The 27,128-nt window shown below is 37.5% G+C and overlaps 1 protein-coding gene across 1 annotated transcript in view; it reads right to left on the bottom strand.

Moving 5' to 3' along the window:
• The window catches only part of SLC9A9 (solute carrier family 9 member A9), a 554,145-nt gene that overhangs the window by 181,226 nt on the left and 345,791 nt on the right, over positions 1–27,128 (bottom strand). Inside the window, exon 12 of the mRNA XM_021678860.1 lies at positions 19,403–19,556. Within this exon, the coding sequence (XP_021534535.1) occupies positions 19,403–19,556 (154 nt within the window). The remainder of the gene's footprint in view (positions 1–19,402; positions 19,557–27,128) is intronic.

Here is a 27,128-nt window from a genome sequence, read left to right as displayed (position 1 = left end):
AGTTTATACTCATAAAAATTAAACACCTGCTTAAATGCCTGGTAGTGGCTAATGAAACAGTAACAGATTACTGTTTCAAACACATACATTTTCTCCCCTTTCTTTGAGAATCCCACTGAAATGACAAGAGTGCTATACAAACATGAATAGATCCATGACGACAGTATATTGCAGAAAGAAGAGGGTGGGATTATTTTGATGACTAGACCAGAATAAACTACAACCTACCTGGACAAAGGCTGTAGGCAGCACTACCCTGTGACAGAACCTGGGGGCGGGGGGCGTGGGGGCACACCAGAGGGGCAGGGAAGAAACCCAGGTGCTGGTGGCCCCAGAATGGGCTGAACAAATCCATTCCCAGCATCTCAGCTTGAGTTTCTGGAAGGCAGTAGTTTGCTTGGTGGGGGGGGAACTCATGTGTGGGTGCTGTGCCTGAGGAGAGAGTCAAAAAGGCTCAAGGGGACATCAGGTGACCCATAATGTCCAAATTGAAGCTTGCAAAAAGTAAGAAAAAAGCAGCCAGTGCCGCTGAGAAGCCAACTATTGAGATGCTTTTGTACCATCATCTCCAAATATGGGAGCTACCTCAGGACAGACCAATTATATCCTACTTTACAAATCTAGCACGGAGATGGGTGGAACACTCTTCCCATTAAAACAAAAAAAAAAGCTAATGTTCTTCCAAACATTCCTTGTACTGAGTACAACGAAACCTGCATTCAAGCATATTTTGCCTCTAATGGGCAATTCCCTGTCTTCAGCAATTTCTTCAAAGTGACTCTGTATGATAGAATCCAGCACTTATTTTTTAAAAACTCCACTTAAAATCCCATATTTTGGCTATGCAATTGATCTTTAGGGTGGATGCAAAATTGGAGTTTTATTGCAACTCTTTGGATTTTACACAGTAATTTTTCTTAAACCATTTCATTAAGGTTTAAAATGCATACTAGCAGGTAAAAGATTATAATAGATTAAAAAATAAGACTTTATTTTCTGAAGAGAAGTTAAGGACCCTCGGGAATTAAATGATGTTGATCAAAACACTGAAATCTATTTCAAGCAACACTAGCTCACTGCTCACTTATAACCAAAATAAGATGGGGGGAAGGAGAGGAAGTCCCACTGTTTAGTGCTTATAAAAATGACTTTTCTAGATTGCTTTCACTCTTTATTTTAGGATTTCACATTACCAGGACTAGAGGATAGAAAAGAAGCATGAACATGTAAGAGGGATATGAGCATTTTAAGTTTTATTTCTGGGATGAGAAAGAGAAAGCAGGCAATTTGAAGATTTTTTAACTATCATAAAATGATATATCACACAGGACACATTGGATATATATAAAAGGCTGCATAAAATCAGAATGCAAGACCTTGATTACAAAAAAAATTACAGTGGGAAATTTAATGTACCTTATTTGGAATCTGGCATCTAGTAAAAATATAGACAAGGATATAGAGAATTTGAGTAACATAATCAAGAAACTCAACTTAATGTATCTATACAGAACTTTCTTCCTCAAAAGTAGTAAATATACATTTTTTTTTTGGTCCATGGAACATACACCCAAATCAGTCATGTACTTGATCACAAAGAAAATCTTATATTTTAAAAGAAGTATAGGTTACATCCTCATAATTTGATAAATTAGAAATAAATAACAGGTTATCAAAAATTGTAATCATTTGGTAAACTAAGAAACTCTCAAAAAATTCTCTCTCAAAGAGAAACAAAAAGTGAATAATCTCAAATGTACTCATGGAATCAGGCAAGGATCATCAATGGATGCTAAAAACAGTAGGTAAAAGATTGTTGGAAACAGGATTTCACACAGTAATCAAGTATTGCCCCATAGGTTAAAAATTAATTACAAAGGAAAAACAGTACCTTTACAATGGAGGTTACCACTATAACCATATGAACAAACTTAGTGTCACCAATAGACCTTAAATGCCTGCTGACACGAAATATACACTATTGAGCATACAACATCATCCATAAATATTCTTGCCAAAAATGTTCAACTTGAATTTCAGGCCTAGACCTAATTTCCAGTTTGTAGGAAATGTAGCAGAGAGAAAAATACATTAATTGATGCTATGAGGAAACAAACAAGTCCCGAATGTGGAATAGTGTGCAAAACAAGTGGCCTGGTTTCTTCTAAAAATCAATGTCATAAAAAAAGAAGAAATTGATTTCTTCTTTTCAGAAGACTGAAAAAAAAATTACCAAATGCAGTGTATAACCTTGATTGAATACTGAATTTTAAAAAACATCTAGGAGTGCCTGGGTGGCTCAGTCGTTAAGCGTCTGCCTTTGGCTCAGGTCATGATCCCAGGGTCCTGGGATCGAGCCCCGCATCGGGCTCCCTGCTCCGCGGGAGGCCTGCTTCTCCCTCTCCCACTCCCCCTGCTTGTGTTCCCTCTCGCTGTGTCTCCCTCTGTCAAATAAATAGATAAAATCTTTAAAAATAACTAAATAACTAACTAAATAAATAAAAAAACATCTGTATGGGGCTCCTGAGTGGCTCTGTGGGTTGAATGTGTCCAACTCCTGATTTCAACTTAGGTCATGATCTCAGGGTCCTGAGATTGAGCCCCACCCCTCATTGCATCAGGCTCCATGCTCAGCGGGGAGTCTGCTTCTCTCTTTCTCTTCCTCTCCCTTTGCCCCTCTCCCCACCCGTGCATGCACTCTCTCTAAAATAAACAAACAAACCTTAAAAAAATCTATACAAGATATATATTTTTTTCAATAACTGGGGAAATCTGAATATGTACTGATATGATAAAAACTATTCAGGTTTTTTTTTAAAGTATTTTTAAGCATAATAATGGTATTTTGGTTATGTAAGAGAATGTCCTTATTTTTCAAAGATGTATGCTTCAGCATTTAGATAAGAAGTGTATGATGTCTGTCCTTACATTCAAATGATTCAGTGAAAAATAAAAGAATAAATAAAGTGACGCCTGGGTGACTCAGTCAGTTGAGCATCTGCCTTTGGCTCAGGTCATGATCCTGGGGTCCTGGGATCAAGTCCCATATCAGGCTCCTTGCTCAGTGGGGAGACTGCTTCTCCCTCTGCCCCTCCCCCTGCTCATGCTCTCTCTCTCTCTCACTCTGTCTCAAATAAATAAAATCTAAAAAAAAAAGAAAAAATAAAAAGCACTTATATATTTAATATCTGTGATATATATGTATTGCAGAGAAGGGTAAAAAAGCAAAATGGAAAAATTATTAACAATGGATAAAACGAGGTGAAGGGTATATGGATATTTATTTCACTAACTGGTTGAACCATATGAAATTGCCATTACTTGACCATTTTTGAGGTACAAAATGACAATTTTACATTAGAATACACCAATTACCATAGGAGACCCTGGAAAGGTGGTTGAAGACCTACCATTAAAATGACTCCAGGAACCAGATGGTTTTTCCAGCTGACTTCTAACTAGCCTTTAAAGACTTGATCATTTCTGTGCTATTTCAGACCACAAAAAAGTAGAAACATCTTTAGTTCATGTTATAAATATAGCACAGCCTTAATAATATCTAAACCCAATAAAGACAGCTTCTGCTCCCCAAAAGAGAAAAAGAAAACTATAGACTAATTTCAGTAATTATAGATACAAAACTGTACAAAAAATACTATTCTGAGACTATAAGGATAATTCATTATCAGAACATCCATCAATATGTTTCATCACATCAATAATGTAGAAGAAAAAACTATGTGATTATCCCAACATATGCTAAAAATGCTATTAAAATTCATCTGACATTTTTAATAAAAGCTGTGGGTATAGCAGGGTTATTTAATGAGTGCTAGGTACTGCTCAAAGGACTTTAACATGTATTTTGTCATTTAAACTTCACATATTTAATCTTTGGAGATATATGCTGTTATCCCTATTTTATTGTCTAGGGCAAATGTCTAGGAGGGGGATCCTGAGTCATACAGTAATTGTATATTTAACTTTATAAGAATCTGCTAAAATGATTTACAGAGTGGCCATACCATTTTGCATTCCCACCAGCAATGTTCCAAGTAATGCTCCAGCAATGTCCCACTAGCAACTCTTTTCAAGTCTGTTAACTTACGTTTTCTTTCTCTTAACAGTGTCTTTTGCAAAGCAAAATATACTTCATTTCAATGAAGTCTAATTTATCTTTTTTCTCTTATAGGGATGGTGCTAGTATTATATCTAAGAATCCTTTGCCTAAATCAAGGTCATGAAGATTTTCTATTATACTTTCTTCTAGACATTTTATATTTTACATTTAGATCTGTGGTCCATTTTGAATTAATTTTTGTAGAAAGTCTGAGGTTTAAGTCAAGATTCTTTTTTTTGGTCTTTGGATATTATATTAAGTTTATATTGCTGTGTAACAAATTGCCACAACCTTAGAGGCTTAAAATAACACCTACGTATTAATTCACAGTTTTGTAGATCAGATGTCTGGCACAGTGTGACTGGATCTTTTGCTTAGGGTATCGTAAGGCTAAAGTCAAGGTATGAGCTGGTCTGAATTCTTGTCTGGAGGCTGTAGGGGAAAATCTGCTTCCAAGTTCATTCTTGCTGTTGGTGGAATTCAGTTCCTTGTAGTTGTATGCCTAAGACCCCCTTTTTTATGCCGGGGATGCTCTTAGGAACTAGTTTGTCCACATTCCTTGCATTCCTTTCTTCCATCTTCAAGCAGCAATAGTGTATCAAATCCTTCTTGCGTTCTGAATCTCTGAATTCCTCTTCTACGACCAGCCAGAGAAAACTCTCTACTTGTAGAAAGGCTCATGTAAACACCCCCCAGATAATATCCCTATTTTAAAGTCAACTGTGCCATATAATGTAACCTAAGCCTGGGAGTAAAATACATCATATTTGCAGTTCCAAGGATTATGCAAGGCATGCACAACAGATTGAGCAGGGACAGGAAATGTTGGGAGGCATTTTAGAATTCTACCTACCACAAATACCCAATTATTCCAATGCCATGTGTGGAAAATACTATCCCTATTTCTTTGAATTGCCTTTGTACCTTTGTTAAATCAATGAGCCATATTTGTGTGGGTCTATTTTTGGACTCTTTTCTGTTCAGTTCACTTGCTTGTCCCTTTCATCAATACCACATTTCTTGGTTACAGCAGCTTAATGGTAAGTCTTAAAAATCAAGCAATGGAAGTTTACATCTTAATTTTTCTTTTTCAAATTTGGTTAGTTAATTCTAGTATCTTTGCTTTTCTTTCTAAACTCAAAAATTAATTTATCTGCATCTACAAAATATTCAGCTGGAATTTTGATTAGATTTGCATTAAATTTATGGACCAATTTATGGGGAACTGATAACTATGTTGAGTCTTTAATCCGTGAACATAGTATGACCCTCCATTTATTTAGGTCTTTCTTGATTTCTTTCACTGGCATTTTGTAGTTTTTAGTATACAGATCTTGCATGTGGCTTATTAAGTTATTTTCCTAATTTTAAATACTTAAAATTTTTAGAGCTATTGTTAGTATTTTAAAAAATTAATTTCTGTTTCCAATTGCACATTTCTAAGATACATATGTATATACATACATATATAGATATAGGATTTTTGAATATTGACCTTGTATCCTAGAACCTAGTTACACTGAGTTATTATTTCTAGAGATTTTTTCTTTTTTCCAAATTCTTTGTTTCTATATAGACAATTATATTGTCTGCAAACTAGACAGTTATATTTCTTCCTTTCCAATCTTTATGAATCTTACTGATTTTTCTTGCCTTATGGCACTGACTAGGATTACCAGCACAATGTTTGAATAGAAGTGATGAGTTGGATATTCTTGACTCATTCCTCATATCAGGAAGAAAGTATTCGGTCTTTCACTATTAAATATAATGTTAGCTATGGGTTTTTGTAGGTGTGCTTTATCAGTTTAAGGATGTTTCCTTCTATTCCTAGCTTGCTAGGAGTTTTCTTTTTTAACATGAATGAAAATTGTTTTTTGCTAAATGCTTTGCTTGCATCAATTGATATGATCTTTTAACTATTAATATGATAGGTTTCATTGATTGATATTTGAGTATTGGACCAGTCATGCATTCCTAGGATCAATCTCATATAGTTGTGTTTAGTCTTTTTATGTATTGCTGGATTTGATTTGCTAATATTTTATTTTGCATCTATGGTCATGAAAGATTTTGTCTATAATTTTACTTTCTTATGATGTTATTGTCTGGCTTTGATATTTGAGTAATCCTGGCCTCTTAAAATAAATTGGAAAAAATTTCTTCCTTTTCTATCTTGGAAGAAATTATTTAGAATTGGTGTTATATCCTCTTCCAAAGAAGATTTTGCCAGTGAAACCATCTGGGCCTGGAGTTTTCTTTTTGGAAGGTTTTAAACTATAATTCTATTTCTTTAATGAATATAGGATAGTTCAGTTTATTTCTTCCTGAATGGTTTTTGGCAGGTTGTCAAGGATTGTACATTTCATCATTTTGTTGAATTTATGTCCATAGAGTTGTTCACAGTATTCTCTAATTATCCTTTTCATGTCTTTAAGGTCTGTCATGATATTCCCCTTTCATTTTTGATATTAGTGATTTACATCTTTTTTTTCCTTTTTGTTAGTCTGGCTAGAAATTTATCAATGTTATTTATCTTTTCAAAGAACCAGATTTTGGTTATTGATTTTTCTCTATTGTTCTTCTATTATCAATTTCATTGGTTTCTGCACAAATCTTTTAGTATCCTTCCTTTTGCTTGCTTTGGGTTTAGTTTGTTCTCTTCATCTTCCAATTCTGAATGATTAGATTTCTGATTTGAGAATTTCCTTGTCTTCTAATATAAGCATTTAGAAGAGCTACAAATTTATTTTTGAACAGTGCTTTAGCTGCATCCCACATGTTTTTTTTTTTTTTTTTTAAGATTTTATTTATTTATTTGAGAGCGAGAATGAGAGAGAGAAAGAGCACAAGAGGGGGAAGTGGGAGAGGGAGAAGCAGACTCCCCGCTGAGCAGGTAGCCCGATGCGGGACTCGATCCAGGGACTCCAGGATCATGACCTGAGCCAAAGGCAGTCGCTCAACCAACTGAGCCACCCAGGTGCCCCCACATGTTTTGATATGCTGTATTTTCATTTTCCTTTACTTCAATATATTTTCAAATTTCTAATAGATACCATTTATTTTGCTGTGTCTGTGTGTGCTTGAAAAGAATATGTATTGTGCTGCTCTTGGGTGGAGTGTTCTATAAATGTCAATTAAATCTAGTGGTTAATGGTATTGTTCAGTTCTTCTATTCTCTTGCTGATACTCTACTTGTTATAACAATTACTTAGGGAGGAGTATTGCAGTTTCCAACCAAGTCGGAATTTGTCTATTTTTCCTTTCAGATGTACCTGTGTTACGTATTTACATGTGTGCTTCATGTATTTTAAGGTTATGTTATTAAGTGCATACACATTTTTATAGTCATATCTTTCTTGGTAAGTTGACCCTTTTACCATCATTATGTAATGTCCTCTTTGTCCTTCAGAAATTTTCTTGTTCTAAAGATAACTTTGTTTTCTATTAATACGACCACTGCAGCTTTATTTTGGTGTTTGCATGGTACATATATTTTACATCTTTTCCATTTTTTCGTATTTAACCTACTTATATTTTTATACTTAAAGTGTATTTCTTATAGACAGCATGTCAGCATATAGTTGCGTCTTATTTTTATCCACTTTGATGCTCTCTTTTTAAAAAATTTATATCTTGGGCGCCTGGGTGGCTCAGTTGGTTAAGCGACTGCCTTCGGCTCAGGTCATGATCCTGGAGTCCCGGGATCGAGTCCCGCATCGGGCTCCCTGCTCAGCAGGGAGTCTGCTTCTCCCTCTGACCCTCCTCCCTCTCGTGCTCTCTGTCTCTCATTCTCTCTGTCTCAAATAAATAAATAAAATCTTTAAAAAAAAAAAAAATAAATAAAAAAAAATAAAAAATTTATATCTTTATACAACTTAAATTGAATATAATTATTGATGTGTTAAGATTTAGAATTACTATCTTATTACTTGTTTTCTGTTTGTTGCTTTTTTTTTCTTCCTCTGCCCTCTTTGGCGTTATCTGAATTTGTTGTGTACTCCATATCAGCCACTGGATTTTTTACTATATCTTTTTGTTTAGACATTTTTAGTGGTTGATCTAGAAATTATAATATAAATACTTAACTTTCACAGTCTCCTTTGAACTAATATTTTATTACTTGAGGTGGAATGTAGAAAACTTACCACCTTACAGGTCCCTTTAACCACTCCCCTTTTGAAAATGCCATAAGACAATGTTAAAATTTTTCTTACAACAATCATATATATTTGAAAGATATTAAGAGGAAAAATATAGCCTATTCTATTAAACAGATATTTACCATTTTTGTTGCTCTTCCTTCATTTCTGTTGTTCAAAGTTGCCCTCTAATATCATTTCCCTTCCACCCGAAGAAATTTCTTTGGCTTTTTTTTTTTTAAACTGTATTCTTACTTTTGTACAAGTTGGATAATTTCTAATAATCTGTCTTTAAGTTCACTGACTCATCTGTCATCCTTTATTTTGCTGTTAATCCAATCCAGTGAACGTTTCATTTTGTTATTTCATTTTCAGTTCTAAAATTTCCATTTCTTTCTTTCTGGTAGCTTCTATTTCTCAGCTGACTTTTTCCCATTTTTCCATTTGTTTCCATTGTGTTTGCTCTTCCTGGAGCATGGTTATAATAGCTGCTTTAAAGTCTTGATCTGCTCATTCCAAAATCTGTGTCATCTTGGGGTTAGTATCTGTTGATTATCTTTTCCCTTGTGAGATATTAAGATTTTTCTGTTTTTCAAATGATGACTAATTTTGGATTTATCCTGGAAATTTTAAATATTATGTTAAGTGACTCTGGATCTAGATATGTTAAGTGACATAGGATTATCCTACGGTGAATGTTGATACTGTCTTTTACCAGGCAATCAATCACATTAGGTCTAAGACACAAGTCTTAACTAATCTTCTGTTGCCTGTGGTTTCAATGTCAGGTGTTTCAAAGTCTTTGCAGTGTGTTCAGATCTGTCCTGAGTGTGTGCCATCCAGTGTCCTGTCTGGAATTTGAGTGAGTCTCTACCTTGTTGCTCATTTCTCAAAGCCTTTGGTGTGCTGTTTAGGGTCAGATACATGCATACACAACTTGGAGGTGAGCTCCAAAATTTATACACAACTTTATGGGATCACTTTCTTGTTCTCTCTCCACTCTATAATCTCCTCCACAGGGCTTTCATTTCCCTACACTGTTACATGTTTCCCATAATTTTTCCATAATATTATGCCCGCATCAGAGCTCAAGCAGTGGGAGGATTAAGAGAGAGAGAGAAAAAATTCAATGGGAATTCTTCCCAAGGTCTTAGGACCTGCGTTCCCCTGGTTGGATTTTAGGGGTCTGCCCAACTGTTGCTGCCATCACCACTGCTGCTGCATCAGGATTGCCTGGCACTGGGATGCGACAGAATGAAATAAACAACAAAAACGTACCCAAGGGATTTCCCCCATTCTTCTGACCCACAGGGGGCTCCTTTCCTGTTCCTTGTGCCCCAAACAGAGAATTTCTCTTGCAGTTCTGTCTTCCTTGTTGCATAATTCTGGTCTTTGAACTCCTTCGGAGTCAGAGTCAAGAGATTCCAGAGAGGAAAAAAATAGGAAATTCACTGCTGGTTTGATAGTACATACTCTGAATTTTGGTTTCCTTCCCCAATCTGTCTGCTACTATTTACTTTTAAGAGCCCTTAGATAGCGGCTACATGTATTCTGTTCAGGGCTTCTAGTTACATTTAGTGAAAGAGACCTGGGGGAGTAGATACTATTACTCAGTCTTGACCAGAACTGGAACCCCCTCCACAGACTTTTGAATAATAAGTTTTATCTATTGAATTTAAAATCACTTTTTTTTCAGACTTCATTTATTACCTAAAGATACACCTATTACTTAAAGTAAGGCACCTATATTGGATAATACTTTATGATAACAGGCTAATAAATTCTCTTCAATAGAGCAGAATGTTCATTGTTTGGTAAACTTAATAAATGTGTGAAGCTTATTGATATCGATGTTCTCAAGAGCATGTTGGGGAAGATAAAGAAGGACATGCCTAGTGGAGGGTAGCTGGCAGTGTGAAGATAAAGGCTGTAAGAAGATTCTGTACACAGAAAGAAAGCATATTAAAGAAGCCAGATGGCATTGGAGGCAAATTTAGGAGGTTCTAGTTCGTATACTTGGTATAAACCGAGGCTATTTTTAGATCAACAATAAGTTATGACTATTATCCAATGTCTTTAATAGACTATGTCAAACTAGATTGATTTGAGCAATAAATATCTGGAGTTGTGAAACATTTTTTAGGAGAACCTACAGAAACTAGAACATAGTTTTACATGGGGGTTAAGGGTAAGGAATATAAAGGAATATGAAGTCTACATTCAGATGAGTAAATTGGTTTTCCGTGTTTCATGACAGGAGGTATTTCTGAGGTCTGTGTATTGATACAAATTAATACAAAATATTCAAATTGGTACAAAATCAATGTAAAATAATAAAATTTATACAAAGTGATGAAACAGTACAAATTAAGTATCAGATAAGATTCTAAGCAAAGCTTATGTAAAGAAGAAAATAGAAGCATGCTCTAGAATCTTCCTGAGCTGTTAGATAATGGTAATGCTTTTTGTGAGTGTTTTTCTTTAACAGGTTTATCATTTTGAATGCAGAAATAGGAGCTGTCTGTAAAATTGATGAATCTAGTTACTAGTTAAAATGAACTAAGGTCTCCAGGGACTATTTTTTTCCTGCTTCCCATGTAAACCATGCTTTCATAAATACAATTAATAATATTTATATGTATGTATGTGTGTGTATACATATGCCACAAGCAGTAAAAAAAGTGTTTGGATAAGAAAAGGCTCATAGTTGGTCATTTGGGTATTGTTACAGAAACATTTGTTGAGCACAGCAGTAAGCGTGCCCTAAATTCTTCATACATGCAACATTCAATCCTTACAACAATCCAAAGAGGTAGGTATTATTATTCCACTTTTATAGATAAGAAAATTGAGGGATAGAGAGGCTGCATTTATTGCTCAAGATCCCACAGCTCATAAGGGAATGAGGCAAGGTTGGTACCCACACCGTCCAGCTCCAGATTATATGTGCTGATTTACTATATTAATATACCAATGAAGCAAATTATGAAGCATGCATGAGACTTTGGTCACTAGAAAAGAAACCCAACGGAACACAACTAGATATTGAGGGAACTTAATTATCTGAATTCCTCCATTATATTAAATTGACATTTCCTCACCTCAGTAATAATGTCTGTAAGCAGGTGTATTTAACTCTGCTATTGTTTAAAATTAAAAAATACTACAAAGGACAGTTCTCCCATTACATCTATGTGTATTCCTATGATGGCTGTTATTAAAAACTTTGTAGTCAGTACGTATAAACGATAAAGAAAGCATTCTTGTATGGCATAAAATTTTTAACTAAAATAACGATAGTGGTGGAGACATTGTGCTATCTAGGTCATTCACTCTACAAAGGACACAGGCCAGTGTATTAATTTTTTGTGTGATATGTGGAAGAGGCTGACAAAAGGCTGACTTGGGATTCTGAATGGGATTGGGAGATAGATGTGTAGGTGACAAATTCCTACAATTCCAAATTCCTATAACTGAGGAAGACAAGCTTCCTCACTTGGCTACTTTGGACCAGGGTTAGCCTCGTTTACCTTTAACTGTTCTAGGTCAAAGAGAAAATCTGCACCAAAACATTTCTGCGCTGTATAAGCAAGTCAACCCAATCACTCATGATGGATGAAGATTTCCTGTGTTTGTTTTTAACAGGCCTGTGTTGGTTATAAAAGCACATCTCTTTTTCCCTAGATGATTTGTTAATCAAAGTAGATTGCAGGCATCAGGAATAAGCTCATTTATTTAGGGCCACAGAAGAATAAACTAGTTGGGCATACAGGTCATGGGCTCAGGCTGCCTGGGCTGCCGTCTGGCTCTGCAGCTCAACAGCCCAACCCTGGGCCAGTTTGCCAGGCCTTGCCCACCCTAGAAGGTAGTTATTATTATCCCATTTTATAGATTAGACGCTGAGTCACAGGGAGGTTGTGTGCCTTGTACTTTGTTATCTAGTATCTGGCACAGATTAAGTACTTCATAATGACCATTACTGTTTGAGATGTTAGAAGCCAAAATCTGGAAGCTATAGAAATCTTGCTGAGGGCACTTTCTTTCTTTTTTTTTTTTTTTTAAAGATTTTATTTATTTATTTGACAGAGAGAGACTCAGCGAGATAGGGAACACAAGCAGGGGGAGTGGGAGAGGGAGAAGCAGGCTTCCCGCGGAGCAGGGAGCCCGATGTGGGGCTCGATCCCAGGACCCTGGGATCATGACCCCAGCCGAAGGCAGACACTTAACGACTGAGCCACCCAGGCATCCCAAAGAGCATTTTATTTTATTTTTAAAGAGATTTTATTTATTTATTTGACAGAGAGAGACACAGCGAGAGAGAGAGCACAAGCAGGGGGAGTAGGAGAGGGAGAAGCAAGCTTCCCGCTGAGCAGGGAGCCCGATGCGGGGCTCGATCCCAGGACCCTGGGATCACGACCCGAGCCAAAGGCAGACGCTTAACGACTGAGCCACCCAGGTGCCCCCTGAGGGCACTTTCTAATGCTGTCTGGAATATAAGTTCTGTATTGCTCTGGTATGTAAGGCCTTCTGTACGGTGATTGAGATATTTTGAAGAGACAGGTCCAGCATTCCTATGTGGGAGAGCCCAGGAAAGGTTTGCACTATGCTATAGCCTCCATTCTCATGTGCTTGCGTAGCTCCATGTGGTGCCCTATCCTAAACCAAGGATGGGGCTACCAACCCAAATCAGTTGCCACTGCCAGAGAGTTCTGCCCTGTTGGTCTTTGAGGTTTATTTGTAAGCATGTGTGATCATTTGGTGTATAATCCTGTTTACTGGCTTCTGTAGGGAAAAGACTGACACCCTTGATCTCTTGTTTCCTGGCTAACAGCAAAGCTAATCCTTGGAGACTGAGGGTTGGGTTTTCCTCACCACCAGTATTAATGTATTCCACAGAAGGGAGGAGATCCGGATTCTAATCAAGAAACCATTCTTTCTTTTACATGAAAACCTCCCAAATAATACTGCAGGGGTCTTTTCTTTTTCTCTAGAATTTTGAGAAACAAAGTTCTGTGATTTATTTGAAATGCTGCATTAAGAATATTTTATTATTTTTTAAAACAAAATAGCTTTAGGACAAGAAATTTGAATGTGCTTAAGACAAGACTTAATGGAGAATTTGTTTTATTTATTTGTTTATTTATTTTTGTTTCAGTATGTATGTATGTATGCATGTATGTATGTATTTATATAGAGAGCAGGGGCGGGGGGCGGGCAGAGGGAGAGGCAGAGAAAGAATCCTAAGCTGGCTCCACACCCAGCATGGAGCCCGATGCAGGGCTCAATCCCCTGACCCTGAGATCATGGCCTGAGCCAAAATCAAGAGTCAGATGCTTAACTGACTGAGCCACAGAGGCGCCCTCAAGTTTTTATTTAAATTCTAATTAGTTAACATATAGTGTAATATTGGTTTCAGGAGTAGAATTTAGTGTTTCATCACTTATATAGAATACCCAGTGCTTATCACAAGTGCCCTCCTTAATACCTATCACCCATTTAGCCCTTTCCCTGCCTACCTCCCCTCCAACAACACTCATTTGTTCTCTATAGTTAAGAGTCTCTTATGGTTTGCCTCCCTCTCTTTTTTTCCCCCTTCCCCTATGTTCATCTGTTGTGTTTCTTAAATTTCACATATAAGTGAAATCATCTGGTATTTGTCTTTCTCTGACTCATTTGTTTTGCTTAGCATAATGCACTTGAGCTCATCCATGTCATTGCAAATGGGAAGATTTCATTCTTTTTGATGGCTGGGTAATATGCCATTACAGATATATGATATATATATCAGTAGATGGGCATCTGGGCTCTTTCCATAATTTGGCTATATAGTGCTGCTATAAACATTGGGATGCATCTGTCTTTGTTTTCTTTTTTAAGATTTTATTTATTTATTTGAGAGAGAGAGTGAAAGAGAGAGAGAGCACAAGAGGGGGGAGCGGGAGAGGGAGAAGCAGACTCCCTGCTGAGCAGGGAGCCTGATGCGGGACTCGATCCTGGGACTCCAGGATCATGACCTGAGCCGAAGGCAGTTGTTTAACCAACTGAGCCACTCAGGTGCCTGGGATGCATCTGTCTTTGAATCAGTATTTTTGTATCCTTTGGGTAAATACCTAGTAGTGTAATTGCTAGGGCATAGGGTAGTTCTATTTTTAACTTTTTGAGGAACTTCCGTACGTTTTCCAGAGTGGCTTCACCAGTTTGCATTCCCACCAACAGTGATAAGAGGGTTCCCCTTTCTCTGCATCCTTGCCAACATCTGTTGTTTCCTATGTTCTTAATTTTAGCTATTCTGACTGGTGTGAGGTGGTATCTCAGCATAGTTTTGATTTACGTTTCCCTGATGATGAATGATATTGAGCATTTTTTCGCATGTCTGTTAGCCATTTGCATGTCTTCTTTGGAGAAATGTCTGTTTATTGTCTTCTGCCCATTTCTTAACTGGATTATTTGTTTTTGGGGGGTTGAGTTTGATAAGTTCTTTATAGATTTTGGATACTGGCTCTTTATCTGATATGTCATTTGTGAATATCTTCTCCCATTCTGTAGGTTGCCTTTTAGTTTTGTTGACTGTTTCCTTTGCTGTGCAGAAGCTTTTTATCTTGATAAAGTCTCAATAGTTCATTTTTGCTTTTGTTTCCCTTGCCTCTGGAGACGTGTCTAGTAAGAAGTTGCTGCGGCTGATGTCAAAGAGGTTGGTGCCTGTGTTCTCTAGGATTTTGATGGTGTCCTCTCTTACATTTAGGTCTTTCATCAATTTTGAGTTTATTTTTGGGTATGTTGTCAGAAAGTGGTCCAGTTTCATTCCTTTGCATGTTGCTGTCCAGTTTTCCCAAAACTATTTATTGAACAGACTTTTTTCCATTAGATATTCTTTCCTGCTTTGTCAAAGATTAGTTGACCATATAGTTGTGCATCCATTTCTGGGGTTTTTATTCTGTTCCATTGATCTATGTGTCTGTTTTTGTGCCAGTACCATGCTGTCTTAATGACTACAGCTTTATAATATAGCTTGCAGTGCAGAATTGTGATGCCTCCAGCTTTGCTTTTCTTTTTCATGATTAATTTGGCTACTTGGGGTCTTTTCTGGTTCCACACAAATTTTAGAATTGTTTGTTTTGGCTCTGTGAAAAATGCTGGTGGTATTTTGATAGGGATTGCATTAAATGTTTAGATTGCTTTGGATTATGTAAAGATCATTCTGAATTTCCCTAAGCACAGAATCATTGCTGTTTTAAAGTCATTTCCACCAAAGTGCAATTCATAGTAATACTATCAATTGTTACCTCATCTAAAACATTTTATCTGCATCCTACTATGGTAGTTTGAGGCTAAATGGCACATTTTATTGGGGTAAAAACTAACTCAAGTACATACTAATAATTTAAAACAAAAGATGTAAAATTAAAAGAAATCAAGAAAGGAAGGCAATGTAAAGTGTATAAATAAATTATATACCAAGTGAGGATGTTTGTGTTTATTCATTATCACATTTTCATTCCTGCTTCTTGGGCTCCTCCATTCATGTCATTTTATTAAAGCTCCAATTAACTTATATTCTGGTATTTTATAGAAAGAGTCTGACATGAAAGTTGGTTAATGAGGTGTTGCTCTGTAAACAAGCAAAGCCTTGATAAATACAGTCTAAATAAAGGACAACTATCATTTAAAAGCTATGATGGAACTGAAGATTTCTTTGACAACACTATAAACCATGATAGGGAAGTAGAGCATATGATGATGATATCATTAATACATGGTTGAACTAAATTTATGTCATGTTTGTGTGTACATTTGTACACACATTAACTTATGTTCCTATTCTTTTTTTAAAATTTCTTTTTCTTGGGGTCCCTGGGTGGCTCAGTTGTTAAGCATCTGCCTTCGACTCAGGTCGTGATCCCAGCGTCCTGGGATCGAGACCCGCATCGGGCTCCCTGCTCCGCGGAAAGCCTGCTTCTCCCTCTCACTCCCCCTGCTTGTGTTCCCTCTCTCGTCTCTCCCTCTCTATCAAATAAATAAATAAAATCTTAAAAAAAATAAAAATAAAAAATAAAATTTTTTCCTTTTTTGTTGTGGGGGAGGGGCAGAGGGAGAGGGAGAGAGAGAATCCCAAGCAGGCTCCACGCCCAAAGTGGAGACTAATGAGGGGCTCGATCTCACAACCCTGAGATCATGACCTGAGCCAAAATCAAGAGCTGGACACCTAACCAACTGAGCCACCCAGGGGCCCCTGTTCCTATTCTTTTATGTTTATTCTATTATGTTCTATTTCTCTCCCATTAATCAATGCATTGTGACTCTTCCATCTCAAGTTAGCCCCTGCCTCCTTCCAGTAAAGAGTTTAAATTGAGGGCTTAGGTGTGCCTGGACCTGGGCAACTCCCACCAAATCTGGTAGTATTTATTATTAGCCCCATCTTCACCTGGGGTTAGGAAGTCTCACCCAGTGGTTATCAAGGTGTGGCCTTGGAACCAGAAGCATTACCATTGCCTGGAATGTGGTAGAAATGCAAATTCTTAGGCCCTGACCCAGATCTATTAGATCAGAAACACTGGGGCAGGGGCCCAGCACTCTGGGGGTTAATGAGCCCTCCAGGCAATTCCGATGCTCACTGAAGTTTGAGAACCACTGGTCTCACCTTGGTCTTTCCTGTCTGCCTGAGTTGACTTCCTGGGTACTTACATATCTATGAATTTCAGTTTTCCTTCTCTGATTTTCTCATGACTGGGTCTGTGATCTCTCTGACTGGATTTCTACCAATTCCAGATTTAACACTCTAGTTCCCAGCTGAGATTTCCACCTTGCCTATTATATTGGAGCCCCGTCAGCCCCTTTCCCTAAATATATCACAGCCCTGCTTTTAATGCTCTCCCCTCCTGGCTGGCCACGAAGTCTGGCCTTGAATCAGTCGGGCAATTTGGAGCTAATTTTCATTGGGGCATCTCTATGACCTGATAACCCCCAGTAGGCCATAATAATGCTGGCCTAAACTGACCTCCAGACCCCTTACCTGTGGATGCTATAGTTGACATCACTATCCTTCCTTATTGGGCCCTGTTGTATAACCTAGATAATCATTCTAACCTGCCTAAAGTCCCATTATTATACTCCCTGGATTACTATACGGTTCTGGGTATCAAGAGACTGCATAAGCTATGATCTATTTGAAATCAATGGATACCTTTGGAAAACACTATAGGAGAATTAGGTAAACACTTTAGGGTAAAACATATTATTGATTTGGGGGGCGACCTCTTCAGGGTAAGAAAGACAACAGTAGAAAATAAGTGACATTTTAATTACTCTAGGAAAATGCTGATATCAGTACTTCATGTTCTGAATATTCTAATTTACCTGATGGGGTAGTTAATACTTTTATCTTGTACGGATTAGTATCCTCTAACTTTTGTTTTCTAAGCCCTAATATTTCCATGCATGGATCCACCTACTGAAATTTATTTTCCAGAAACCTGAACACACCACTATCTTGCTAACAGTTCACAGGGGACCCAGTGCTGTAGAGTTTAATGCAGTATGTATGCTCATCCACAGGAACCTACAGGAAGCTACTACTGCGAAGGAAATTGCAGGTCACATTTATATGCCTAGAAAATAATTCAACAAGCATTTCAAAACACTCTCCATTCACCTTTGGTCAAAGCCCTTTAATGTGTTTATCAATAGTCACAGTACTTCAAGAAGTTCTTTATTTCCTTGAATTTGGTTTAATGTATGGTTACTTGGCCCAGTTTAAGCATAAGCTCTCTTTTATTAAAGCTTTGAGTCCTGTTTCTATTTCCTCTTTGTCAAATAGATAGAAAATTATCAGTAAGTGCTTAACAAAAAGCAATTTACATTGTGGTTATATTCATTTAATGTTTCATATAGCAATTATTTATTTAATCCTACTGTGTCCTAGGCACTGTGTTGGTACTGGCATAAGAATCCTTGTCTGAATCTTCTTGGAAGTCATTTTCCAGTCAGATGGATCTTTTCTTGTTAGATGTGATGGGTATGGAATTGCCTTACAGAGACTGAGTGGAGACCAAGGAAGGATTGCAAGATCATTAAGATGTATGGCACTGAGAAATAAAATGTGATTTACCTAAAGTACTGTTACATTTGGGGATCTGAAAATGAGAACCCAGGTCAAAGATATACTTAAATAAAGACAACAACATTTAAAAATAGATTTTCCTTTAATGGTCTCCCCTCCTGGCTGGTCGCCAAGTCTGGCCTTGAATCAATTGGGCCATTTGGAGCTAATTCCCGCTGGGGCATCTCCATGACCTGACAAGGCCATAATAATGTTGGACCTCCAGACCCTTCACCTGTGGATGCTATGGTTGACATCACTGTCCTTCCTTATTGGGCCCTGCTGTATAACCTAGATAATCATTCTAACCTGCCTAAAGTCCCATTATTATACTCCGCTCTCCCTGCTATTCTGGATATCAAGAGACTGCATAAGCTATGACATCTATTTAAAATCAATGGATGCCACTATCCACTATCTATATACTTTAGGTTTATAGTGATCCTCTTCCAGGTACTTCTTGGAGGTTCCCCTGACTGAAGCTTCATTGCCTTTTCCTTTGAGAAATTGTCTAAACTGTGTCTATAGGAGCCCTCTGGCTAAACATATGGTTCACTAATCAAATATATTTAAGTACTTTCTGTGTCCCTAATTCTATCCTAAGTGCTATAAGGAATTAAAAACAAAACAAATTTACTTTCTCCTTGGTATTACAGATTTTTTGTATAAATCCTGTTGAATTGTGAATATCTTGAGGACAAGACTTACATGTTTCTCATTTTTGTATACTCCAGAACATATTACATTGTATTCAATAAATACTGTTGAATGGAAGAATTCATAGATAAATAAATTCATTTCTAGAGACAGACTATAAACAGACATCAGCCTGAGATTTCTAGGACTCTTGGAAAAGTCAGTTCAGTTGGTGATAGGTCTAGGAGATGACAGAAGGTTTTACCTTGTGAATGAAGGTCAACTTCACCCCAGGGAAAGTTAATGTTATAGACCTGCCATTGTACTCTGGACCAAATCAGCAACACCAGAAATGAAATAGTGCAGCCATGCCTTTTAATCATATCCTTTGTTAAACATGCCACTCACCTGATCTGAAGCCAAGTCAGCATGGGAGTTGTTCCTCCTCCAAACACCCAGACTGTGAAGAACACAAGGAGCAGTGTGGTGGTAAACATCATTTGTTTGGGCTGAGATTCTGTGTCCCGAATAGCCAGGGCAAATGCTATTGCTCCTCGTAAACCTTACAGGAAAAACCAAGAGAGAATAAGAGAAAATGAACATCTGCATGAATCTCATTCTCATTTTCCTGTCTGTATTCATCTTTACAATTTACTAAAAAACACAATTACTTTTTAAAATTAAACTTTTTGAGATAACTGTAGATTCATATGCTGTTGTGAGAAATAGCATACTTCTTGTTTGCCCTTCCCCACTTTCCCCCCAGTGATAACATCTTGCAAAACCAGTATAATATCACAGCCAGGATTTTGATATTGATGCAGTCAAGATAGAATACATTCCCATCACCACCAACGTCCCCCATGTTGCCCGTTTATGACTACATATACTTCCTTCCCACACACTCCCTCCTTAATTTCTGGCAACCAGTAATCAATTCACCATTTCTATAACTGCCAGTTCAAGAATCAAATGGAATCATGCAGTATGTAGTTTTTTGGAATTGGCCTTTTTCACTCAGAATAATTTCCTGGATATTCATGCAGGTTGCTGAATGTATCAATAGTTTATCCCTTTTTATTGCTGAGTAGTAATCCACTATATGTTCCACAGTTTGTTTAACCATCTACCTGTTGAAGGGACATCTGGATTTCCAGTTTATTACAAAAAAGGCTGCTGTGTATGTATGTAAACATAAGTTTTCATTTCTCTGTGGTAAATGCCCAGGAGTGTAATCACTGATTGCATATTTTTAAGAGAAATTACCAAACTGTTTGCCAGAGTGGCTAGACACCATTTATATTCCCACCAGAAATATAGAAGTCATTCATTTTCTCTGCATCCTCACCAGCATTTAATGTCACTATTTTTATTTTCACCATTCTGATAGGTGTGTGGTAATAGCTTATTGCGGTTTTAATTTGCATGTTTCTTTCTTTTCTTTTATTTACTTATTTTTCAAGTAGGCTCCACGACCAGTGTGGAGCCCTTAATTTGCATTTTTCTAATAACTAATGATGTTGAACATTTTTTAATGGGCTTATTTGTTATCTTTTTAAAAATTTTGTTACAGTTTTTATTATTAAAAAATTTTTTTAAATATATAATGTATTTGTTTCAGGGGTACAGGTCTGTGATTCATCAGTCTTACACAATTCACAGCACTCGCCATAGTACATACCCTCCCCAGTGTCCATCACTCAACCACCGCATCACTCCCACACCCCTCCACTCCAGCAACCCTCAGTTTGTTTCCTGAGATTAAGAGTCTCTTATGGTTTGTCTCCCTCTCTGGTTTCATCTTGTTTCATTTTCCCCTCCCTTCCCCTATGATCCTCTGTCTTGTTTCTCAAATTCCTCATATCAGTGAGATCATATGATACTTGTCTTTCCCTGATTGACTTATTTTGCTTAGCATAATATCTTCTAGTTCCATCCACGTCATTGCAGATGGCAAGATTTCATTTTTTTGATGGCTGCATAATATCCTTTGTGTGTATATATATATACCACATCTTCTTTATCCATTCATCTGTTGATGGACATCTAAGCTTTTTCCATAATTTGGCTATTGTGGACATTACTGCTATAAACATTGGGGTGCATGTGCCCCTTCGGATCACTACATTTGTATCTTTGGGGTAAATACCCAGTAGTGCAATTGCTGGGTCATAGGGTAGCTCTATTTTCAACTTTTTGAGGAAACTCCATACTGTTTTCCAGAGTGGCTGCACCAGCTTGCATTCCCACCAACAGTGTAGGAGGGTTCCCGTTTCTCCACATCCTCGCCAACATCTGTTGTTTCCTGAGTTGTTAATTTTAGCCATTCTGACTGGTGTAAGGTGGTATCTCATTGGGGTTTTGATTTGTATTTCCCTGATGCCAAGTGATATTGAGCACTTTTTCATGTGTCTGTTGGCTGTTTGGATATCTTCTTTGCAGAAATGTCTGTTCATGTCTTCTGTCCATTTCTTGATTGTATTATTTGTTCTTTGGGTGTTGAGTTTGGTAAATTCTTTATAGATTTTGGATACTAGCCCTTTATCTGATATGTCATTTGCAAATATCTTCTCCCATTCTGTTGGTTGTCTTTTGGTTTTGTTGACTGTTTCCTTTGCTGTGCAAAAGCTTTTTATCTTGATGAAGTCCCAAGAGTTCATTTTTGCCCTTCCCTTGCCTTTGGCAATGTTTCTAGGAAGAAGTTGCTGCGGCTGAGGTCGAAGAGGTTGCTGCCTGTGTTCTCCTCAAGGATTTTGATGGACTCCTGTCTCACATTTAGGTGTTTCAACCATTTTGAGTCTATTTTTGTGTGTGGTGTAAGGAAATGGTCCAGTTTCATTCTTCTGCATGTGGCTGTCCAATTTTCCCAACACCATTTGTTGAAGAGGCTGTCTTTTCCATTGGACATATTTTCCTGCTTTGTTGAAGATTAGTTGACCATAGAGTTGAGGGTCCATTTCTGGGCTCTCTATTCTGTTCCATTGATCTATGTGTCTGTTTTTGTGCCAGTACCATACTGTCTTGATGATTATAGCTTTGTAATAGAGCTTGAAGTCTGGAATTGTGATGCCACCAGCTTTGCTTTTTTTTTTTTTCCCCAACATTCCTCTGGCTATTCGGGGTCTTTTCTGGTTCCATACAAATTTTAGGATTATTTGTTCCATTTCTTTGAAAAAAGTGGATGGTATTTTGATAGGGATTGCATTGAATGTGTAGACTGCTCTAGGTAGCATAGACATTTTCACAATATTTGTTCTTCCAATTCATGAGCATGGAACGTTTTTCCATTTCTTTGTGTCTTCCTCAATTTCTTTCATGAGTATTCTATAGTTTTCTGAGTACAGATCCTTTGCCTCTTTGGTTGGATTTATTCCTAGGTATCTTATGGTTTTGGGTGCAATTATAAATGGGATTGACTCCTTAATTTCTCTTTCTTGTCTTGTTGTTGGTGTATAGGAATGCCACTGATTTCTGTGCATTGATTTTATATCCTGCCACTTGACTGAATTCCTGTATGAGTTCTAGCAGTTCTGGGATAGAGTCTTCTGGGTTTTCCACATAATGTATCATATCATCTGCAAAAAGTGAGAGTTTCACTTCTTCTTTGCTGATTTGGATGCCTTTTATTTCTTTTTGTTGTCTGATTGCTGAGGCTAGGACTTCTAATACTATGTTGAATAGCAGTGGTGATAGTGGACATCCCTGCCGTGTTCCTGACCTTAGGGGGAAAGCTCTCAGTTTTTCCCCATTGAGTATGATATTCATTGTGGATTTTTCACTGATGGCTTTTATGATATTGAGCTATGTACCCTCTATACCTACACTGTGAAGAGTTTTGATCAAGAAAGGATGCTGTACTTTGTCAGATGCATTTTCTGCATCTACTGAGAGGATCATATGGTTCTTGTTCTTTCTTTTATTAATGTATTGTATCACATTGATTGATTTGCAGATGTTGAACCAATCTTGCAGCCCAGGAATAAATCCCACTTGGTCGTGGTGAATAATCCTTTTAATGTACTGTTGGATTCTATTGGCTAGTATTTTGGTGAGAATTTTTGCATCCACATTCATCAGGGATATTGGTCTGTAATTCTTTTTGATGGGGTCTTTGTCTGGTTTGGGGATCAAGGTAATGGTGGCCTCATAAAATGAGTTTGGAAGTTTTCCTTCCATTTCTATTCTTTGGAACAGTTTCAGAAGAATAGGTATTACTTCTTCTTGAAATGTTTGGTAGAATTCCCCTGGGAAGCCATATGGCCCTGGGCTCATTTGTTGGGAGATTTTTGATGTCTGCTTCAATTTCCTTAGTGGTTATGGGTCTGTTCAGGTTTTCTCTTTCTTCCTGGTTCAGTTTTGGTAGTTGATACATCTCTAGGAATGCATCCATTTCTTCCAGATTATCTAATTTGCTGGATAGAGTTGCTCATAATATGTTCTTATAATTGTTTGTATTTCTTTGGTGATGGTTGTGATCTCTCCTTTTTCATTCATGATTTTGTTGATTTGGGTCCTTTCTCTTTTCTTTTTGATAAGTCTGGCCAGGGGTTTATCAATCTTGTTAATTCTTTCAAAGAACCAGCTCCTAGTTTTGTTGATCTGTTCTACGGTTCTTTTGGTTTCTATTTCATTGATTTCTGCTCTGATCTTTATTATTTCTCTTCTCCTGCTGGGTTTAGGCTTTATTTGCTGTTTTCTGTCCAGCTCCTTTAGGTGTAGGGTTAGGTTGTGTATTTGAGACCTTTCTTGTTTCTTGAGAAAGGCTTGTATTGCTATATACTTTCCTCTTAGGACTCCCTTTGCTGCATCCCAAAGATTTTGAACAGTTGTGTTTTCATTTTCATTGGTTCCCATGAATTTTTTAAATTATTCTTTAATTTCCTGGTTGATTCATTCATTCTTTAGTAGGATGCTCTTTAGCCTCCATGTATTTGAGTTCTTTCCAACTTTCCTCTTGTGGTTGAATTCTAGTTTCAAAGCATTGTGGTTCAAAAATATGCAGGGAATGATCCCAATCTTTATTGGTTGAAACCTGATTTGTGACCCAGGTTGTGATCTATTCTGGAGAATGTTCCATGTGCACTAGAGAAGAACGTGTATTCTGTTGCTTTGGGATGGAATGATCTGAATATATCTATGAAGTCCATCTGGTCCAGTGTGTCATTTAAAGCCTTTATTTCCTTGCTGATGTTTTGCTTGGATGATCTGTCCATTTTAGTGAGGGGGGTGTTAAAGTCCCCTACTATTATTGTATTATTGTTGATGTGTTTCTTTGATTTTGTTATTAATTGGCTTATATAATTGGCTGCTCCCATGTTAGGGGCATAGATATTTACAATTGTTAGATCTTCTTGTTGGATAGACCCTTTAAGTATGATGTAGTGTCCTTCCTCATCTCTTATTATAGTCTTTGGTTTAAAATCTAATTAGTCTGATATAAGGATTGCCACCCCAGCTTTCTTTTGATGTCCATTAGCATGGTAAATGAAATGGTTTTCCACCCCTTCACTTTCTTTTTTTTTTTTTTAAAGATTTTATTTATTTATTTGACAGAGAGAGACACAGCGAGAGAGGGAACACAAGCAGGGGGAGTGGGAGAGGGAGAAGCAGGCGTCCTGCCGAGCAGGGAGCCTGATGCGGGGCTCGATCCCAGGACCCCGGGATCATGACCTGAGCCGAAGGCAGACGCTTAACGACTGAGACACCCAGGCGCCCCTCCACCCCTTCACTTTCAATCTGGAGGTGCCTTTAAGTCTAAAATGCGTCTCTTGCAGACAGCATATTGATGGGTCTTATTTTTTTATCCAATATGATAGACTGTGTCTTTTGATTGGGGCATTTAGCCCATTTACATTCAGAGTAACTATTGAAAGATATGAATTTAGTGCCATTGTATTGCCTGTAAGGTGACTGTTACTGTATATTGTCTCTGTTCCTTTCTGGTCTATGTTGCTTTTAGGCTCTCTCTTTGCTTAGAGGACCCCTTTCAAGATTTCTTGTAGGGCTCGTTTCGTGCTTGCAAATTCCTTTAGTTTTTGTTTGTCCTGGAAGCTTTTTATCTCTCCTTCTATTTTCAGTGACAGCTTAGCTGGATATAGTATTCTTGGCTGCATATTTTTCTCATTTAGTGCTCTGAATATATCATGCCAGTCCTTTCTGGCCTGCCAGGTCTCTGTGGATAGGTCTGCTGCCAATCTAATGTTTCTACCATTGTAGGTTACCAACCTCTTGTCCTGAGCTGCTTTCAGGATTTTCTCTTTGTCTCTGAGACTTGTAAGTTTTACTATTAGATGTCGGGGTGTTGACCTATTTTTATTGATTTTGAGGGGGGTTCTCTGTGCGTCCTGGATTTTGATGCCTGTTTCCTTCCCCAAATTAGGGAAGTTCTCTGCTATAATTTGCTCCACTATACCTTCTGCCCCTCTCTCTCTTTCTTCTTCTTCTGGGATCCCAATTATTCTAATATTGTTTCATCTTATGGTGTCACTTATCTCTTGAATTCTCACCTCGTGATCCAGTAGTTATTTATCTTTCTTTTTCTCAGCTTCTTTATTCTCCATCATTTGGTCTTCTGTATCATTAATTCTCTCTTCTGACTAATTTATCCTAGCAGTTAGAGCGTTCATTTTTTATTGCACCTCATTAATAGCCTTTTTGATTTCAACTTGGTTAGATTTTAGTTCTTTTATTTCTCCAGAAAGGGATTCTCTAGTCTCGTCTATGCTCTTTTCGAGCCCAGCTAGTATCTTTATAATCGTCATTCTGAACTCTAGTTCCCACATCTTACTAATGTCTGTATTGATTAGGTCCCTGATGGTCGGTACTGCCTCTTGTTCTTTTTTTTTTGAGGTGATTTTTTCCATCTTGCCATTTTGTCCAGAGGAGAATAGATGAATGAGAGAACAAAATGCTAAAAGGGTAACAACAACCCCAGAAAAATATACACTAAACAAATCAGAAGAGACCCCAAACTGGGGGGAAAAGAAAGAGGAAAAAAAAAAAAGTATATGATCAGGCTGGTGAATATAACAGAGCCACACACTAGATTTTGGGTGTATTTTGGTCTGTTAGAAGAAATTGCCTCCTAAAATTTTAAAGAAAGAAAAACTTGTATCTATCTATCTATCTATCTATCTATCTATCTATCTATCTATCTATACATATACACACACAAATAAGGGTAAATATAATGGAGGGATGGAATATGACTGTAAAGATGAAAATTAAAAAAGATTTTAAAAAAGGAATTGATAAGAAGTTGATTCAAAGAAGAATGAAAAAAAATTAAAAAAAAAAGAGAATGTGAATCATGTGGGAGACTAGGACAACATCATACACTAGATTTAGGGTATATATTTTGGTCTGTTAGAAGAAACTGTATCCCAAAATTTTAAAGAAAGTAAAACTTATATATACTCAAAAAATAAGGTTAAATACAATGAAGAGATAGAATATGACTGCAAAAATGAAAATTAAAAAAGATTTTAAGAAAGGAATTGATAAGATGTTGGTTGAAAAGGGAAAGAAGAAAAATTCAACTAAAACAATAGAAAAAGAAAAAAATAAAGAAAATTTAAAAAATTAACTCTGAAAGACTAAAGAATCATGGGGGAAAAAAAGCCATGAATTCTATGCACTGTATTCCCCTTGTGCTGGAGTTCTGCTGTTCTCACTGATCGGTAAACTTGGTCTTGGCTGGCTGTTCTTGCTGATCTTCTGGGGGAGGGGCTTGTTGCCATGGTTCCCAAATGTCTTTGCCAGAGACGGGATTGCCCCACCCTTGCCAGGGCTGAGCAATCTGCTCTGGTTTGCTCTTGGGTGCTTTTGTTCCCTGCAAGCTTTCCGTACAGCTTTGGAGGACGAGAGTGAAAATGGTGGCCTCCCAATCTACACCCTGGAGGAGCCGAGACCTCAGGGCCCCACTCCTTAGTGCGCCCCCAGAGAAAAGCAGTCAATCACTCCCGTCTCCCTGGTCTCCGGCCACACTCTGTGCTCACGCGGCCTGTGACCGAGCGTTTCTATCTCTGGCACACTACCCCATATGGAGTCTCCAAACTCAGCAGATACCTGCGGTGCACTCCTGCGCCACTCCTCCTGGGGGAGGAAGGGGAGTCTCCCCAGATCTGCCGCTTGT

This window comes from Neomonachus schauinslandi, chromosome 1 (assembly GCF_002201575.2).
Source record: "Neomonachus schauinslandi chromosome 1, ASM220157v2, whole genome shotgun sequence".
Classification (NCBI taxonomy): Eukaryota; Metazoa; Chordata; class Mammalia; order Carnivora; family Phocidae; genus Neomonachus; species Neomonachus schauinslandi.
The sequence above is the reverse complement of the archived record's forward strand: the minus strand, read 5'-3'. Positions and strand labels throughout refer to the sequence as shown.